This window comes from Lygodium microphyllum, chromosome 19, assembly GCF_053477565.2.
Source record: "Lygodium microphyllum isolate KBCC chromosome 19, Lygodium_microphyllum_v1.1.10, whole genome shotgun sequence".
Lineage (NCBI taxonomy): Eukaryota > Viridiplantae > Streptophyta > Polypodiopsida > Schizaeales > Lygodiaceae > Lygodium > Lygodium microphyllum.
In genome coordinates, this window is record NC_141153.1 from 63,945,000 (window position 1) to 63,965,931 (window position 20,932).

The 20,932-nt window shown below is 42.4% G+C and overlaps 1 protein-coding gene across 1 annotated transcript in view; it reads right to left on the reverse strand.

Annotated features, from left to right (window-relative positions):
• Nucleotides 1-1,065: 1,065 nt before the first annotated feature.
• The window catches only part of LOC148019957 (coenzyme Q biosynthesis Coq4 family protein / ubiquinone biosynthesis Coq4 family protein), a 30,933-nt gene continuing 11,066 nt past the window's right edge, over nucleotides 1,066-20,932 (reverse strand). The window contains exon 2 of the mRNA XM_087700177.1: nucleotides 1,066-2,741. Within this exon, the coding sequence (XP_087556303.1) occupies nucleotides 2,205-2,741 (537 nt within the window). The 3' untranslated portion in view covers nucleotides 1,066-2,204. The remainder of the gene's footprint in view (nucleotides 2,742-20,932) is intronic.

Consider the following 20,932-nt stretch of genomic DNA (forward strand, 5'->3'; position numbering starts at 1 on the left):
TTAATATCCCTTTTTTCTTTTAATGCTTTCTATCTTTTTGCAAAGCTCGTAGTAGACTAACCATGTAAATAAAATCCATTATCATGGTGCATAATGGCCATCAAATAAGAACATACAATGAAATGAGTGAAAAATATATATAATGAATTCTACATTCGCTACATAGTAAAATATTTTAGAAGATGGCATAAATTTATATGCAAGTAGTTGAACTTAACAATTCATACTAGGATGCTTCACTTGTAGCTACAAAGCAATTTCTTCGCTTGTTACATGTCTTTGATAGTGAAGTTACATGCACTTTGTACTTTTCTTTCTTGGTACTATCTTGATACCTCTCTCTCTCTCTCTCTCTCTCTCTCTCTCTCTCTCTCTCATCATGTCTATCTTTTTAATGTTCTCATGAGCCATGTGTGTTAGGCTCCATATCTCATCCTCCATTTATAAACTACATTAAGTAATCATTATCCCACCTAGGTCAATTGAAAGTAGAATCCCTAGTTGTAACTTATCAATATGAAACATCTAGGACACATCAAATGTCCTAGATCATAATGATATCAAACCATCCTAAGGCAGGTGCCTATACATCCAATCGTGCATCCCAAAGAAACATATAGACCATAGCAAGGGCTCCAACCATAAATTCCTCTCTTCTCTTTTCTCGAAAGTATCCCATGCTCCTAGAATCCAAATTTACAACATGTACACAATCGCATGCTTCTCACACACATTATATATGGCACTTGTGTAGTTGAGTACGCTATGTTTCTATAGGTGTAAGTCTAATCGATTTTGATCTTTCAATTAATCATTGCATTGGTTGCAAAATTGAACTATGGAGCATGTCCAATTCTTAGCAAAAGAAGTATCAACATCAAGAGAATCTCTTGAAGCTTTTCACAAGAAACCACATCACTTACAATCAAACAAGTTGTAAACGTCCATGTATAAGTTGAAAAGAGAGGTTCCAAGGGCAAGCAACTTATGTTTTGAGGTAGTAAAAATATGGCATGGATAAGAACACAGTGTTGTGTGTGCCACATTGACAAATATAATGCAACAACTAGCCGTGTAGGTTGGAAAGACAATTCCAAGAGAGCAAAAGTATACCAAGCAATGTTGTATACATAGGAACACCAACTCATTGCATGCGAGATTGACAAAAAGTCTATCCATGAAAAACAAAGACTGGGCGAACTATCCAAACTATGCGTAGCTCTAAAACATTCTTTATTTGCAAGACTACTATAAATACATGCATGTAGTCCAGCAACATGGTCACCATAAAGGTAGATATGAAGCTTTGCAATTGTGCATCTAACCAAAAGGCGAAGTGCTAAACCATGCAAGCGATTTGTGCTCCTTTTATCCTTTTTTTGGGAATGACCTTGGTGAAACTAAGCCTATTATTGTGCTCCAATGACATTGATGAAAAGATTGGGAACTAATCAATGACATCGGGGGTTTTTTTTTCCAACAGCCAATTGCATACTCTTAAGGGGCCCAGAATTCAATACCACCATCACACAAGACATGTCATACCTCGTTAGCCTCAATAATCTTCTACAAGGATAACCATCCATGAATGAAACCTTCACCACCAAAGAGAAAATGGTCAATTCATGAAGCATGTTTCACAACTGACCAGAATAAAAGCATACCTGGTTGTTAAGCCTGCTTATCGAATAATTTTAAGCTTGATATGAATCCACAGCAGTGTCAACAAAAAGTCAGGTCTTGAAAAGACTTGTACTATCCAGATCAAAGCTCCTTCCCTGAGATGTGGGCATACATTGAGATGGAACTAACAATACTTGACAGAGGCAAGGTTCATCTTGCTCTTTGCACCAATCCGTTGCAGTTCATGGAGGACCTTGAGCCAGGATGGAGGGATCAAGGCAGGATAAGGGGGGATAGCCAGATGAAGGGGGGTAGGTAGGGAAGCGTGTTTACACATTCTTGGATATGTGTGCTTATTATATTTGTGTCGTATGGCTTGCCAGCACAGTTTTGATTTGAAGAAGGGTAAAAGGTCTCAGAGAGCCTTCAAATTACAATCTCATTGGGTAGAGTGCACAACAAAAGAACGCTTGTCCAAAGTCTACAGGAACTGCACCTTATCCTCTTGCAGAATGATGAAAAACTTTCACCTTGCCGCAAAAAAAGTGGCCAGGATACACGTGATTTGGAAGATATGAGACCTACGATGAGCTTGTAGACTTTGAATTTGAGTGTTTTCTCTTCAGCTCGTGCAACCGAGGAGCTGGAAGAATGCCCCACTTCTTCCGCACTTCAGTCAAATCTTCATGAAAATGCTCTTCATAATATATACACATGAGATCAGAGGCTGCTCTCCCTGCCTTCAAAGCCCAAGGCAAATAATCCTGCAGTAAGATCAATCTGTTGGGTTCTTTCAGCCGGATTGTTCCCCCCACAACAGAAAGGAAACACATGGGAAGGTATGTCTGTTGGAATTCAACAATCTTAAGTGCTGACTCTCCAATCACATTGGTAGACAGGTTGAACAGAACATGCCAAAAATCATGAACTTCTCGAGCTCGAGTTGCAACATAAGCAAGGTCCTCAGAGTCCATAAATCGAACTGCAGGGCGGTCATCGGGGGAGAAATTTCTGGTACCCATAAATTTTGCATAAGCAGCCCCAAATGTACCTTCTGGCATATCCCATGCATCACTAACAGACTCTGAAGTAACCCGAGGGCGAGTAGCCAGGATCCGCTGCAATTAAAATATTCACAATGAGTGAAAAATTCTCAAAAATGTAAAAGATCAGCAGGACTTGTTTATACTCATTGGTTAACACTGAACAGTCTGAATTTTGGAACAAGGTTTCAGCAGTGATATGCAGTGAGATGGCCAAAGTCGGCATTATTTGTAGCCAATTTGTCTGGTAAATGTGCGAGGAGCAATTACATCTTCAGCTGAAGCAGTTCGGTCTGCAAAAGCTGGTGTTGTCCTTTAATAGGAGAGCTTCTCCATATGTAACTAATTGGCCAGATACTTGTTCAAGAGCAATGATCTAGAGTCAACGCAAGCATATTAGTGCCACCCTTGGATAGAAGAGCTGCCCATGGCATGCATGCTACATACTGCAGCCAAATCGTTACGATTATAAATAAGTAACTTGACCGTATTTTAATGTGGTCAGTCCTGTTCTTTTCTGGCAGTCTACAGCCAGCCATTATAAATAAGTAACTTGACCATATTTTAATGTGGTCAGTCCTGTTATTTTCTGGCAGTCTGCAGCCAATAACATACATGTAATCAAAGCATACAAACTGGGCTAGGGTCCTTCAAACATTTGACAGTTCAGATTTGGGTACAGCATTACCTCCACATGTTGAGCTAAAACACACTTTTCAGCTGATTAGCATTCTTAAACAGCCCCAAAACACACTTAATTAATAAAAAACCCTAAAACAGGGAGCGGTCCGAGAGAGTTTTAGTGGTCCCCCAAAAGCCCTAATTCTTTGGGACACCCTTCAACATCTATAAATAGACAAGCTGCCCCCATTCAGCCTCATCCCTCCCATGTAGATTTCTCACCCTTGTGTGCAGATCTCAGCCATCAATCTCCCACCACGTGGCGGTCCAACCTTCACAACTGCTGCCATCACCTCGTTCTACTGCAGCGTTTTACTGCCGCATTCTACTGCTGCGTTTTACTACCGCGTTTTATTGTGGCATTCTACTGCTACGTTTTGCTGCTTCGCCCACATCAAGCATCATCCTCTGCAATCGCCTCAGTCTCCTTACATACTGGTGATCAGCATTTGGTGTTTCTCCCACTCCATCACTCCGACTAGTGGTCACAGCACTTGGGATTCGTTTCAAGTGGACGTCACTCTCCGACACACTACTCTGCCCTTGAATATCTGTACACTCTTACATTCATTTGCAGTATTCATTCACTTCAGAGTTGTGTTCTTCTCTCCCTTCTTTTGTTTGTGTTTGATGCCTCCAGTAACCTATTGCAACTAACTTCATATTCACGTGTTTGAGTTTTGAGTTTTGCTTTCTGTGTCTATGTCTATCTCTTTGTGTTTCTGTTGTGGTTGTACATTGCGTTTCCTCAATGCAAACCCTAGCAGTTTTCTTCACATGGTATCAGAGCCAGTGCTCTTGTAAAGAGTATCCTATGGATATTGTGGAGAGCTAGTTTTGTGCGAGGCACACAATAAGACTCGTAACCGAATCACAATGTCCCAGACACCTTCTCCAGTTCCTATGATATCCTATCAGGCTTCTCCATCACTGGAGGCCCTGAGACGGCATTATTGACTCGGTGAGAAGGACGACACTCCACTTTCACCTTCACCTTCTTTTTGTACTCCTATTCCAGATTTCACTAACATGATAGAGGACTTTGAGGAGTACTATCGCAACAAGTACAATAATGTTTACACCCCTCCTGCAAGCTTTGCTACCACATTCGGACCGGTTGGTGAGGCTGGCCACCTCTGCGATCATGGAGGACATATGGCATTTGGAGAGTCTGGCGATCCATCTTCATCATCTCAGCCAGGTCCAATGTCAGGTTTGTACAACCCTTTTGAGTTGCATGAATCAAAACCCTTGCCTATTCCTTCTTTTGAGGTACAAGATCCGAATGGCTTTGCGTATGTGAACTTCAATAGAGGGGATTCTCAAACCAGACGGAATTCAAATACATCTACAGCTTTTGTTTCATCTGAGCATGTAACACACACTTCTCACTTCCCTCCCACCCCACCCTCTTCTATACCACACCTTGATCACCTCCCATCATCTTTCCAAAATCTCGGATTACACTCCACATCCGCTTCACACACACTAGGGGTTGGATCTTCCATCTCCGCTCCTAGCACCTTCTCCTTCTCTACCCCATTCTCTACCTCTTTGCACCATGGTACTTCGTTAGGGGAATGCCACCCTTTAACACAGTGCCTCTTACCTTTCAGCAAATGAGTACACCCATATCACCTGGGACGACTGTGATGGGCATCCCCCTCACTATCCCCCGCTTCACATCTCACATGACCACTCAGACGCAGGGGTTTCCATCCTCCGCTTATGGTGCGTCTTCACTCTCTCCTTGGGTTACACCTACGTAGGGATTCCCATCTGCTACTCCACGTGTTCCCATTCCACCTCCTTGGGTCACTCATGTGGCTACCATGCCCATACCTAGTCAGTCCATCCCTACCTATGGATCCACCTTGCACACTATCCGCATGCTTGGTGGGCACTCTGGGGCCCATTCCCAAGTGCACTCCACTCCCCCATCTTACCCCCATTACACTTTTTCACACTACCCATCTCGGAGCACTACCACTCCTGTTGCAACAGCCAAGAATGCCTTTCACAGATAAGACTCATTTTAACAGGTCAAATTTCATCACTTGGTCGAATTTTATGCAACAAGTGCTTGAGTCTCAGGGTCTTTGGGACCTTGTCATTGGTCTAGAGCCTATGCCAGACCCTCAACTAGCTTACCCTGACTACATCCGTCAATGGAGAGCCTGCAATGCCACAGCCAATGTTGAGCTGATATAGTGATTGTTTCCTAAGTTTCATTCTCAATTACATCACTTCTCGCTCACGTCAAAGCATTGGAGTCACCTTCTCGACCGCTATGTGGACCGAGATCGTACTCCGCCCATAAATCTCGACTTTGAGCTTCAAGAGTTCTCTATTAAGGAAGGGGATGATCTGAAAGTCAAGTTGGCTGAATATCAACGGTTACTCGCCAAGTTCGCCACTACTGGCTCTCCAAAGTCAAACGACAATCAAGTTACGTTCTTCTTGAATAAGTTGCCCGAAAAATACTTCAATTCATTCAGCACATCATCTCACAATCTCGATTGCCAACCTTCTACAAGTTAGAAGGCCAATTCTTGCATTACGTGAGGCTGCATAATCAAGTCCACAAGAAATCCTCATCACAACCTTATTTAGAGCAAAGGGAGTTGGTTGCCTCTTCTTCAAGAGGGAAAACCACCAATGGCAAGAACTCGCAAGATGCGAAGGCAAGCCAATCAAAGAGAAACTCCTCTTCCTCAGATGGAACCAAATAATCTAGACCTATTTGGTAGCAACTCCCTAAGAAAAACTAGTTTTGCACACACTCCCAGAAAGCAGGCCATGTCGACGAGGAGTGTTGCTCCAAGGCCCAAGGTCTTCCACCTAAAAAGCCTCCGTAGACCGCCGCAACTGCACAATCCAGTGGGGCTACACCTTCCTGCTTCATCTGCTCCTTCAGTACCTATTGTTGCTGTTGGACATATGGCCCAAGCACAGCCTCAGCAAACAGTCTCTTTCACTACCCCTGAGGGACTAGCTAATTGGTCTGCAGGTTCCGATCACGTTGCACTTCATGCATCCATCTTACCTTCCTCTCCACCTCGTCAGGCGTTCCCTTGGCAAAGCCTTGCTACTGGACGTACGCGATGGTAGACACCTTCTTAGACTAGCATGTCTCTAGGTCCTTTAGGATACCCTAGGTCAATCTAGCATCCATTTTTCGCACTCTTAGAGTTGGGCCCACATGATTCATTGTCCTTAGCTTTTCCATTATTCAGTCTTCCACTGTATTTACTCACACACATACACATTCGTTGCATTGTCTTTTCAATTAGATTTTCTCTCCGTTATGTTTTGCTTTGGAGCATCTCACCACTGACCTCTGTGTTTGCAGATTCTCATCTCTTTTGCAGGGTCTTGTCTTTCAGTATAGGGCTAACTTGCAGATTGCTTTGGTCCTACTTGGGCTAGAGACGTGGGGATGCGCACCGTTCCTTTCATGGTTTCATCCTCCTAGAAATGCGTGCTCTTCTTCTAGAATGGAGGTTTCCCCTCTTGAGGCAGATCGTGCAGCATCTCTCTTGATGCTATCATGGCGGTGACTTCTACCTTGCTCTTACAGCGGGGTGCTTCATCCACTTCATCCTCTTTCATTCCTTATGGTTCTCTGCACCACACAAAGACCGCAATCAGGCTCCTCTTCCTTCTTCGGCATCTACATCTAGGTTGAGAGGGGGTTTGTACCCTTCTTGGTATTCTACAGGCTTCAGCACTTTGTCTTCGACATCAGCTTCTCCCCCCCTATTGTACCTTTCCCCTTTGCATTGCATGATTTTATCATCTTTGTACTAGGGCGCTTGGGCAAGTGAACAATTTTCCCAGAAGGGACACTGTCTAAGTGGCACCTGCTACATGAGCATTCTTTAGCATGTAGCATACTTTGCATCTCATTGTGCAAAGTACCACTTGAGTGGATCCTAAGTTGTTTCCACCGGCGGCTGTTGTCACCACACCACCATACTCCTTCATCACATGGATACCTCATCACCTCTTTTTCCTCATTATCGACACCCTCGAGTGGATGGGTAAGCTTATACTGTTATGTGATGTGTTGGGTGTACCCTCCCTACTCCAGTCTTCTGGGTCACTATTACTCAATCGGCCGCTTCCCATAAACTTTACCTCTCACTTTTTTTCTTTTTTTCTTTTTAACACTTCACTGTGGTTCCATCCGCCTTTGTAGGGCTTGGTAGGCCATTGGGCAACCAACATGCACCCTTTGTCCTATGCCCTGTCCTCTCTGGGGTGACTACTTAGACTTCCTTGGTAAGATAACCGTCGCCTCTGTAATCTGGGTAGGCCACTAGGCAGTCGACGTGCAGCCTTTGTCCGATGCCTTAGCTACTTTGGGGTGGGACACCTTGGGGAAAGTAAAAATCAAAGTGGCTTGCCTAACATTTCGGCTCTTGGGCCTGAGAGGGGGTATTGAGCTAAAATACGCTTTTCAGCTGATTAGCATTCTTAAATAGCACCAAAACACACTTAATTAATGAAAAACCCTAAAACGGAGAGCAATGCAAGAGAGTTCCAATGGTCCCCCAAAAACCGTAATTCTTTGAGACACCCTTCAACATCTATAAATAAACAGGTTGCCCCCATTCAGCCTCATCCCTCTCGTATAGGTTTCTCACCCTTGTGTGTTGAGAAACCCTTCACCCACAGTTTGCGTTTTTGCGTTTCTGCGTTTTACGTTTAGGGTTTGCAGTCCCAAAAAGGGGCGCTATCCTAGACTGACTATGCCTATTTATAGGCCACTCTCTCATTCATTCCTCACGGCTGATTCATTCAGTCTGTCACCTCTTCTCTCCAGCCTCTCCACTGCCCTCACACCCCTTCAGGAGGACATTGCGGTTCGTGGTTCATGGCTGTCTTCATCATCTTCCTTGTGCTACGGCATCCTTGTTCCCTTGTATCACATTCACTCTATGGTTCGGAACTTCATCATTCCATTCATCAGAGTTTCTTCTCTCTTCTCTTCTCTTCTCCATGTTTGCCGAGTTCACTCTGTGTTCCTCCCCGCAAACCCTACTGTCTCGCTGGTACGTCATCTTTTGACAATGTGCAGATCTCAGCCATCAGTCTCCCACCACGTGGCGGTCCAGCCTTCGCGACCGCTGCCATCACCTCGTTCTACTGCCGCATTTTACTGCCGCGTTCTACTGCCACGTTTTACTACGGCGTTTTACTATTGCGTTTTACTGCGACATTCTATTGCGGCATTCTACTGCTACGTTTTGCTGCTTCACTCACATCATCAGGCATCATCCTCTGCAATCGCCTCAGTCTCCTCACACTCTGGTGATCAACATTTCGTGTTTCTCTCACTCCATCACTCTGACTAGTGGTCACAGCACTTGGGATCCGTTTCCGATGGACGTCACTCTCCGACACACTACTCTGCCCTTGAGTATCTGTACACTCTTACATTCATTTGCAGTATTCATTCACTTCAGAGTTGTGTTCTTCTCTTCCTTCTAATGTTTGTGTTTGAGTTTTTGAGTTTTGCCTTTAGGGTTTGAGTTTTGGTTTTTGTGTCTGTGTCTGTCTCTTTGTGTTTCTGTCATGGTCGTACACTCTGTTTCCTCGATGCAAAACCTAGCAGTTTTCTTTACACCACATACTTGCACGAACGAGCATAATCCGCCACTATATTGTGCTGGGAAAACCTGCATCCAAAACCTCTATGCTCAGGATGTCCATCAGTTATGAGGCTCTCTCGGTAAGATAACCATTGCCTCTTATGGTCTTGGTAGGCCACTAGGCAGTCGACATGTACCCTTTGTCTGATGCCCTGGCTGCTTTGGAGTGGGGCACCTTTGGATAAAAATGGGCCCAAGCTTTTCTTCTAGTCCCTTCTTTGTTCCAATTTTGGACTTAAGAGGGGGTGTTGAGCTAAAAATATATTACAAACTGGGTACCTCTTTAAAATGGCCCCAAAACATATAAATTACCAAAAGTTTCATTAAACGGACCATGGTCCTAGAGAGTTTCTGTGTCCCATAAGCAAAACCCTAATTTGGGAAGATCCTTTTGCATCTATAAATAGACAAGCTACCCACCGTTCAATCCATCCTTCTCTCGCATGTATCGATCATCAGCTCTCTTCCACTAGCTCTCCACTCCCCAACAACTACTAGTACAGAGTCTACAATTGTCACCCAACCTCCCACAACTGCTTGTGATCAACTGCCATCATCTTCAAGTAGTTACATTGTTACATTTATCAATTCCAACCCCAAAGATTGTTGCATTTTGATTTCCACCTACTACCCTACCATTTTCAACATCAGCCTGATTTGTGTTTGCGTCCACAAAAGATCGGTTACATGTTTTCAGCACTTTTCTTCATCAACCTCTGCTTCGACTGGTGGTTACTGCACTCAGGATCCATCTTTAGTAGACGACACACATCGACCCCTCCCTCAGCCCGCTCACACAAGAACCACTAGCTATTGGATAACTCTGCACTTATGCATTTTATAGGTTTAGGTTTTCCCATTCATTTACAGCATTAATTCATTCACTTTCAAGTTCTCTCTCCTTGTGTTTGTGTTTGTGTTTTTGTGTCTTGAGTTTTAAGCTTTGCCTTTTGTCTTTATTTTGTTACACTTTGAGTTTTATTGTGTTTTAGCCGTGTTTGTATATTCTATATTTTCTTTTTGCAAACCCTAGCATATCTTCAATGGCATTGGCTCACACAAATCACAATGAATCAAATCAAGACATTCTAATCTTCTACTCCCACTACCTTTCTTATGGGACATTTTAGTTTACTTTCCAAAGAAAGAATGCTCATAGAAGCCAAGATTAGGAAAATTTAGACAAACAAGAAAGTTCAAATGGCAAACGGCACAAAGCTTTTATTCTAGTGACTAACATATATTCCAAACAACGATGCCATAAAGAAACAAATGGCTATTCAGTGAGACAGCTACAACATGGTCTTTAACACTAGAAACATACAAAGAATAAAAAGTATCATATTTGGGCCCTTTGGCCACAACAAGAGATCCCTTGCAAATCGTCCACACATGATTACCAAAAATCACTCTATATCCACGATCTTCAAGTTATTCTGTATGCCAACAATCTTACATGCATAGTTGTACCTAAGATGAACGCATCCTCTTTTTCCAACATCATAAGTAGAGAACCACTCCCTATGTGGAGTAACACAAAATGATGCTCCAGAATCCATAAGCCAATTCTAAGGCATACCATTATCTGTGGCAACCAAGAATGCATCACCAAAAGAGGATACAAACAAAGCATCACCATCATCATTGCCATATGCACTAATCTTTACCTTGTTTTTCTCTTTGTCATCATCCTCATTTGCTTTCTTGCATTTTTACTTGTTCTTCCATTTGAAGCAATCCTAATTTATGTATCCCTTCTTATTACAGAAGTAGCATTCTACATTATTCTTGCTACGTGACTTGCTTCTTGATTTACCTCTCTCATAAGAGTTCCCCCTGGCATTTGACATTTCTCTCACTACAAAATACACTGAAGCTCTTTAATTTTACATTGTTTTTTCTATTCACCTCCTTGTTGAGTAAGCTACTCTCAACATTAGCACTTTCAAAACCGCCTATGGATGTGGAGTTACTAATGGCAGTCCTAAAATGATAGTTGTGCAAAGCAATAGTCAATAGAAACAATAATTCTGTTGGGTAAGAGTTATACCAATCAGTGAAGGACAAGACTTGATGATAGAAAGAACTCTGCCAGGTAGAATTGTACCAATCAGATAAGGGTTGTTCAAAAGAACAGTTATGATTCATAGATCCACGCTCCAATAAGAACAGTTACGATTCCTAGATACACACTCAAGTTTGATCTTAGAAAATAGATTGTAAGAGGGGAAAATCTTTTCATCAATATCATGTTTTCTACTCAACGGAAGCAGGCTACAATCATCAGAATTTTCAACACGAAGTGATGTGCTTAGAAGCACCATTGTCAAAATACCAAGTAGAAGCTACATCAATAATAAGACAACAAGCATCATGTATAGAAAAATTATACCAACATCCGATGAAGAAAGTATATTCCTTGTGCTTGTCAAGGTTGGTAATCTCATTGGTGACAACAAGACCGGTCTCCTCCTTTTTCTTCTCTGATGCAATGCATTTACAACATTCAGTGATGTCGTGCTCCGTCTTTCGACAGTAATTACACCTCTTTGGTGTGTTAGACGTACCTTTGGAGGGATTTGAAGATAATGAACCAACATAAGAAGGTATCTTGGAGGAATTATTTGACGAAGATGAACAACCAGCATAGGTATTTACTGGTTTTGGACCAGTATGCTTGTGCCTCACTCAATTTTGACCTTTTTCATAATGATGGATAAGGCTTGCTCCAATCGCCATGGTAACATTGCAGTTGACACAGCTTTCATCTTCCTATAACGAAAGAGACACAAGCTGGTCGAAGCTATAGATAACTTGGTTACCCATAGTTACCAACTGCAAAGTGGTAGCAAAACCTTGATATGACTCCCGTAGACCATTAAGAGTGATTGAAACAAGCTGATTATCTGAAACTTCTTCGTCAATATTTAATAATTACTCAATAAGATCTTTGATGCAAGTGAGATAGATATCCATACGAACTCCTCCTTCCATGCGAATGTCTTCTAGTTGCTTACGTAGGTAAGCAACGCGCGCTTCATTGGGCGCGGTTGTCCGCCAAGGGACAGTAGGCCACCACTAACTCGAAATCCACGATCCGCTCTCCAACACGGTGATATTGAACCTCAATGTGCTTTATGCAAGCATGAAACACAAGGTTCTTCACCAAAGCTAGAGTGCTCTGCTTGTCCGCACGCAACTCCATAGGTTCATTGCACACAGTTGTCCGCCAAGGGACAGTAGGCCACCACGAACTCGAAATCCACGATCCGCTATCCAACATGGTGATACTAAACCTCAATGTGCTTCGTGCGAGCATGAAACACGGTTCTTCGCCAAAGCTAGAGTGCTCTACTTGTCCACACGCAGCTCCATAGGTTCAAGATGGGGAAAGCTAATCTCCACAAACATGCGGCGAAGCCAAACCGCCTTCATAGCTGTAGAACATAATGCACAATACTCTACCTCTATAGAAGAAAGGGCCATAGTAGACTGCTTCTTATTCCTCCATAGCTCCCGATCCAAGGGAGAAGTCATGACTTGTAGTGGACCGTCTCGAATCCACATCACCTACCCAGTCACTCCAACCAAAAAGAGTAACCCCCTGTCCATACATGATCTCATAAAATTAAGTCCCCTGTAAATAATAAAGAACACGCAAAGCCGCTCTCCAATGCTCTTGAGTGGGAGTCTTCATGAAAGAAGACAACAAAGCCACCATAAAAGAAATATCCTACCGAGTGTGAATAAGCTAGATGAGGGAGCCAACAAGACACTTGTAATGCGTGGTGTCTGTAAAGGGATCTCTTGCTGCCAAAATCTTGGACTCCAGGTCCATGGGGCATGAAACATGCTGGCACTCGGCCATAGAATCCCAAGCTCTATCATGTCAAACTCCTGTCTCAAAATCTCCGAAGTCTGATCAACCTCCTGAGCATAGCTCCCTGTGATGATAAGATCATCCACATATAGTGTGATCAAAGCATGCCTATCACCCTCGACCTTATAGTATAGGTTGGGTCATGAGCTGATCGACGGAAGCCACTCTATATAAAGAATCAATCAATCCTTCGGTACCAAGTTCGAGAAGCCTGCTTCAGACCATAGAGGGCCTTCTGCAATTTATAGACATGGTCCTCCTTTCGCTGCACAAGAAAACCACAAGGCTATGAAACATAAATCTCCTCCTCAAGGTCACCATTCAAGAAGGCAATGTTGACATCCATCTAATAAATGGGCCAACAGTGAGCTAAGAGAACTCGAATAGTAGACATTCGAGCCGTAGGTGCAACAGTCTCAAAATAGTCCAAAACTACCCTCTAACCAAAACCCTTGGCAACAAGCCTAGCTTTGTGCTTGTCCAAGGAACTATCTCTAAGGTACTTGGTCTTATAGGCCCACTTCACACCGATCACCTTCCGCTTCCATGGACATGGAACTAGCTCCCAAGTTTAATTTCACTCAATAGAATCGAGCTCCTCTTGCATAGCCTAACACCAAATATCTTGTGCAAGAGCCTTCTCAACTGTGGTAAGCTCTCTATCATGAAGAATTTGTGACATAAGAGCATAGTTTACACAGTGTGAACTATTCCACTAGGCCTGTAAGCGAGCTACTCTGCATGGACTTGTAGAAGAAGCAAAAAAGTGAGAAACACCTGAATCTTGCATGAGTTGCCTATACCAAAGAGAAATCTGAATAGGCTCATCCTATTGCAAGGGAGACTAAGTAGCCTCCGGTACCTACAATGCACATGTCTATGTAAGGAACTCCCCCTCACCAAGGAAAGGTATGTTGACCTAAAAATGCATTAGCTTCACTTAAACAGCCCCAAGACATGCTTAATTAAGGAAGAAACCTTGTTTATTTAAAAAGAAATGCGTTCCTAGAGAGTGTTTGTATCCCATAAGCACAAACCCACTTGGGAGGGCCCAAACTTTCTGTAAATAGGTATGTTGCCCCCCATTCAGCCTTAATCTCGTTTTTGCAAATTTCAAGTATTTCAACTTGCTACCCACACCGAGGACGCGCAAACATCGCGGTCCAAGCAAACCATTGCTAACTACAATAGTCTGGCGCCTATTTCCAACCTACCACACAGTGTTCCGAACTGATTTCAGCATGCTGACAACTGCTGCTGGTTTTTCTTGCGTTTTTAGTCTTTCTCTCTCCTACAGCCTGCATTTTTAGTCTCTCTCTCTCCTCACCTGCGTTTTTAGTCTTTCTCTCTCCTGCACTGCTGTCTCCATCAAATCCAGCCTTCCTTGGCTGCGTTTGCTGGTGTTCAACATCCGAAGACTGCCTTGCTGCAATTCAAGATCAGTCCAAAGTACGACACTCTCTCCGGCTCATTACCCCTACCCTGATCCTTGAGATATAGGAGTTTGAGGTACAATATTCATTCACTACATAGTGTGTTTGTTGCATGAGCATTGTATATTCAATAGTCATATCATTTCATTCATTCTCTGAGTTCATTGTCTATGAGTTACCCTAACCCTAACTATGTTCATCTGTTAATCTGTACTTTGTCGTACGGTGTTATTTGTGTTTCTGTGTTAGGGTATTTCTTCACATGGTATCAGAGCCGAGTTCTCTGAGAGAAACCTAGGCCTTGATCTGAAAGCTCTACACAAGAAGTAAAAACAACAAAAGGGCAGATAACTTCGAACACTACTTCCGCACCACTTCTCACATCCGAGCTAAATCCATCGAGGAACGAGTCGGAGTGGGCCTCACAGCTTGCTTCACAAGCTCCCGACATGGTTGGACAGACATTGGACTACCATGGAGTTCCACACAGGGTGAACGCAGCGGAAGGACGAATACAAGACAAAGAACACAAGACACAAAATGAGACACAGAGTGGATAGAGTGGAATTGAGAGATTGCACAGTACAGAGTGTGAGACAAGTGAGAAGACTTGTGAAGGTTTGCAAAGAAGATCAGTACTTGGAGATGAAATGCTCTCTAAGCTATTGCACTTGTTGTATTTGATCTATTCGATAATCAAGAATGATACAATGAGGAGTATTTATAGGCTTGGGTTGGAGTTACAAGACTTTCCGCGTTAAGAGATAAGAAGGTATCTCTGTAGTGCGGGCTGATGTGAGCAATTTGATGCCTTTTGGCGGGAACAATCAAAAGATAATATACAATCAAAAAGAAATATTGTACAAAGCTTTATCTTTTGAGGTGTCAAGGTGGCTTTCGGGATAAGAGGTCTACCACAATATTCTGGATGCCTGGCACATGTTCGAAAGTGACATCCAAAGCATCAAAGAAAAGTGACCATCTTAAAAGTCTTTTATTCCCAATTTCATTGGGAGCTTTCTTAGTCAAGTATCCCGAAACATGCTTTAAATCAGTACGGATGATAAAAGGAACAAATTCGATGAAGAATCTAAAGGCCTTGATTGCTTTTATCATGGCCAAGATCTCCCGCTAATAGGAAGGACAGTTTTATTGCGTGCTGGAGAATATGCATGAAGCATATCTGCAAGTGTATAGTACTGAAGATTCTTCTTCACATTAGCATGCTCCCCACCCCGAGTCCGAGCCATCTATATACAAGATTAGCGGAAGGCCAATTGGCAGTCGTAAAGGAGGAAGATGCTTAATAATATTTTTAACATTTTGTATTGCCAGTGTATGGATGGATTGCCAATGGAAATTGTCCTTTCGGAGAAGAGGATATAAATCCTTGGAATAATTGGTAATATTAGGAGTTGAGGAATTAATCCAATTCAAGCAACCTAAAAACTGTTGAAGTTGCTTTACACTGGTCAAAGTGTCTGGCATATTAAGGATTTTTGTGAGCACATGCTCCTACAGTTTAATTTGTCCTTGATTAATTTCTATACCTAAAAACTCCACTGAGGTTTGGAACATTATAGATTTTGTCGGGGACAAAACCATTCTTGCATCTTCAATGGCCTTTCCAAACTGGGAGAGATGATCCAAATGATCCTGCACTGTTTCAGAGAAGACTAGGATATCATCAATGTATGTCAAGCAGAAAGGAAACTTGCCAAATATGAGATCTGTCCATTCTTAAAACTTAGTGGGGGCTATTTTGATCCCAAAGGATAGGATAGTCCACTGATAGTGACCTTGTGGCACACAAAAGGCTGTTTTGTATCGGTCTTCAACTTTGATTGGAAGTTGCCGAAAACCAGATTTTAAGTCAAACTTACTAAAGACATTTGCCTTCTTTAATCTTTTTAATAGCAAATCCTTGAGAGGGATTAGATGACCATGTCCAATCAGAAACTTGTTCAATGATTTGTAATTAATCACCATCCTCTTTTTACCTCTCTTCTACTCTGAGTGCTTGTTGACATAAAACGCCTCACAAGCCCATGGAGAGTTTGTCAGCTCAATCAGTCATTTTTCTAGAAGAGTCTTTATCTCTTCTCTACACAATTCCAAGTCTTCATCCTTCATTCCTGAGTGTACTGCCTTTGTCAGGATAGCACTGGGATGGATTGGGAGAGAAATGGCATACCTGTCTCTTTTCTCTCTGTATACCAATGGATCATCATGCATGAATGATGTGAGATGTGCCTGTATCTTTTGAATTTCTTTTTCATATTTTTGCATTTCTTCTTTTAGCCAGTGAGATCTAGCAGCATTCTTCGATGAAGTTGGTGCTTCACTAATTGAATAGATGGTTCTACCAATCTTAGGAAGAAGGGGCAGGTCCACCTTTTTTCCTTTATAGAAAATAGAGAAGTGATCGGACCAAAATGTGTAAGATACTAGGTGCTGGAGGATATCAGTTCCAACTAGGAGGTCATACCTCATTTGCCTCATTAACTAAAATGCAATAGGAACTTTTACTGCACCAAGTTGAAGGTAAGCTTGCGTGACATGGATGAGTATAATCTTCTTGTTGTTGGATAATTCCACTATAATTGTTGTAGTAGCCTTTATGCAACTCTTAGGAAAGAGTTCATATGGCGCTATTGTCAAACTGGATCTTGTATCCAAAAGAGCATCAACAAAAAGTGAGAATTGAGGCATATTTCTTAACTGCACACAAACCATTGGAATTGGGCCACCAGTGTCGAGAGCATTCACTTTGTGAATTCTTGGTTGTGCAAGTCTCACTTGATTAACAGGAGTTGTTGGGATGTTTGTAGAAGAATTGAGCTCTTGCAATATAGTTGTAGTGCCTTGAGCTATCTCTTTTTGACTTATCAAGAGCCTTCTATGTATTTTGCATAATGAATGCAACTCTTGCTGCATTAGGAGGAAAGCATTTACCATGTCATTACCAGCTTGCTATGTTTCTCAAGTTACAGAAGAAAGTGATTGTAACAGCTGGGATGCAGTCCTTGGTTGATGAAGATTTTCCAATTTGTGGGGCACAAACATATTTGCTTGTCCCTTCGTCTCTAGTCCAAGGGTACCGGGCTTTGGCAAGTCATAAGGGTTGGAGAAGAATTCTTGCCTGATTTTGTTTTTATGCTTTTTGAACTTTGAAGAGGAAGTTGCTGAGGTATCAGAATCAGATGATTCTGTTGAACTTTCCTTAACCTGTTTCCCTTTTCATTTTCTTGAAAAATCATTTCTGGAGTTAAAATAAGAAGTAGAAGCAAAACTTATGAATGAATCTCTCTTTCCTGGGAAGTGTACCTCATGAGCATTGACCGGTTGAAAGTTGGAGGAATGAATAATATCATTATCTGAATCTTCTGTAATATCTGATGTTGTATCTTCATCTGAAGATTCACTGGAAGTTGTCTCTGCAGTATACCACGAAGTATTGCTGGTAGTGGATGAAGTAGATCCTTCTTCATTGTCAGAAGCATTTTCACTGTCATAACTATCAATCAATAACAGCTTTCAATGTCAGAGGAATACCCTTCAAAAGAATCAGTACCATAATAGTGCATATTTACTCTTGCAGAGTTGGCTTGTTCTTTGCCCTTTTTGGTCTTTGTTCTTATCAGTTTTATGATAAGATTTTCCTTTTCTATCTCTATGTGAATTTCTTGAGTGCCGGGAAGACCTGTGTCCATAGTCTTGCCTGTTGAAGTAAGACCTCGAGTTGGAATAATTTCTGCAATGGCGTGAAGAGTGCCCATGCCGATGGCTATTATGACCACCTCTGTAGGTAGTATCACAACTACATTTTTCATAGCCGAAATCAGCATCAAACTTAGAAGCAGTCTTGCACATAGATTGGGGAAACTTCTAATTGAGTTGTGTCATCTTCTGATGGTGACACACTTCCTTGATAGGTTGCTCGATGGTCTGTATGATTTGACCGACACTATCGGTGAAGTCCCTATTCTCATTCTTCATTTTCTGCTTGCAATAGAATGGAATTGGCTCGGGAAAGGAGCATACCAAGTACTCTTTCATAGAGTTATCATGTGCACCGAGTCCTTCATATAACAGGTCTCTCATGCAGATTAAGTACTCTTTGTACATCCTTGGGTCACATAGCTTTGACTTGAAAAAAGCTTCTCTAGCTTCTAGTACATCGTCAAGTTTGTTACCTACTAATTCTCCTAGTAGTAACGCAAAGATTATTTGTACAAGGTCGGCATGCTGAACTAGAGACATTTTTACTTGTGGGTGTATGGAAACCCACCATTGTTTCAAACCACCTAAAAAGCCATGGATCATGGCATTGAGAATATCAATTCTACTAGTTTGTGGTTTTTCTACCATCTTCTCACCGACGTAGGCATACATCATGTAAATTAAGAGCTTAATCTCCTCAAGTGGCTTTCCATCAATGGACCATATTGGAAAAGAGCTTACTTTTTCTGAAACTCCTATCTTTTTGTAGAAACTGTTATAGGAGGGTTTGGAGGTAGAAGCAAAGGATGTAGCATTCACTGGAACAGACATATTAACAGGAGCTATTCTAGAAGACTTTTTACTTACACAATGTGCATTCATTTGGGCACGAAGCACTGATGTAGGGGAAGTCTATAGTCTGTGTGGATTGATGGGGACAAATGCCTCTTCAATCACACTATCTCCATCCTCATCTGATGAAGAGAGGGTATATGCTGCATTCCTTTGGAAGAAATCTTGGTACCAAGCTAGGAGCTCTGTTGGAGGAACATGTGGCGGATGTTGCTCTATACTTTCTCCCATAAATCTTGAATCAAGTCTTCCTTCTACATGCTTGGTGAATTCATCTTTATGGTTGTTCTCTGGATCAATACAGAGTGGCATTTGATCAAGCACTTTGTTTTCTTCTCTTTTTCTGCGGATTTTATCATAATCATGTTCATCAAGAACATCAAAAGCAACCTGATAGTCTTTTTCAGACCAGTCTAGAAACATAAATTCCATATATTCAGATAGTTCTGTAGCAATGTGTCTAGGTTGGAGTGGTTTTTGATATAGCCAAGAACCAGTAGGTTTATCTTGCATTTCAGAAGACATGGGAAAAAATATATGTGCTGTATTTCTTGGAGTAGGTCATCTGCATAGTCATCTTTAGTTAAATCAAGATCTTCGTAGCAATAGAGATCTTGGTCTGGTATGGGAGGAGTAACTGGAGGAGTGTTGGCAGATCTGGAGGTTCCTTCTCCTGTAGGTATTATCATTTTTTCTTTACCTTTTGGGGAAAAAGAAATCTGATGCACATTTAATGTGCCTGAAAAAGGGAAAGAGAAATGGGATGTCCATCCCTTCTGTAATCTCTTGTTTGAGAAGCTTGACCAATTTGTTACAGCAGTGGTCGTAGGAACAAGTGAAGAAGTAGCATTTGCAGACAAAATTAGAGCTGACCTTGTTGTAGTAGATTTTTGAATCTGTTGGCAAAGCACAAGAAGTTGATCTGATATTTACTGGAGTGATTCCATTTTCTCTATCAATCCTGTCAAGGCAAGATGAGTCCAATTCATTGCTTGGATCTCTGCTCTGCAAGAAGTATTATCTTGGGGACACAAATATGGAGCTGCTTTGTACTCATTACTTTCGTACTCAAACTCTTGGATTACATTAAGCACAAAAGATGAAGAAGAAGCTTTCTCAATAAGCTTTCTGCATTGTTGGGTGTAAAGGCCCTTTACGCGCTCTCCCGTGTATATATCATGTGAACTCACCCTAACGGGTGTAAGTGTACCGTACCCTAAGTATAAATACACTTTTATTCTTTGTGTGTACCACACTCGTACACACCTATCCGACGACTCACTCTCACTCTTATCACTGTCAAACACTCTTCAGCTCTGTGTCATTGAACTCCTCGATCACCGTGTCTGCTCTCAACTCACAGCTCTCTCTATCTGCTTTCGCTTTGACTCTACAAACTGGTATCAGAGCATATGGGTCACGCAAGCTGTTGAGGAGTAGACGAGCAAGCATCAGGTCGAGTGACTGGTTGGGCGTAACGTGCAGACATAATGGGCGTCAGACGGCATCAGACGAACCGACGACTGACAGGTGGCTGTTGCACAACATTATTGATCGACAGGCGACTACTGCACGACGTTACTGATCGACAGGCGGCCGTTGCACGAGGTTACTACCCGATGGTGCTGGAGGTGACGCTGCTGCGCGACGGGACTGCACGACGACCGCTGCATGACGGGAACGGAAGGCTTCCACGTGACGGGAGACAGGGCTACTGCACGACGTTACTGATCGACAGGCGGCTGTTGCACGAGGTTGCTACCCGACGGTCCTGGAGGTGACGCTGCTACACGACGGGACTGCACGACGACCGCTCCATGACGAGAACGGAAGGGCTTCCACATGACGGGCGACAGGGCTTTTCGGTCGCACAAACAACGAACATAGACAGAAGGTCAACCGCCTACTTTTCTTTGATTTACTTCGTCTTATTTTCCCCCTTATACCGGATGTTCACACATACAAGCACAGTGTGCAAATCTGTGCAAATCTGTGTGTTAAAATTTGGGGCTTTTCCCAAATTTGGTGCCTGACACATAT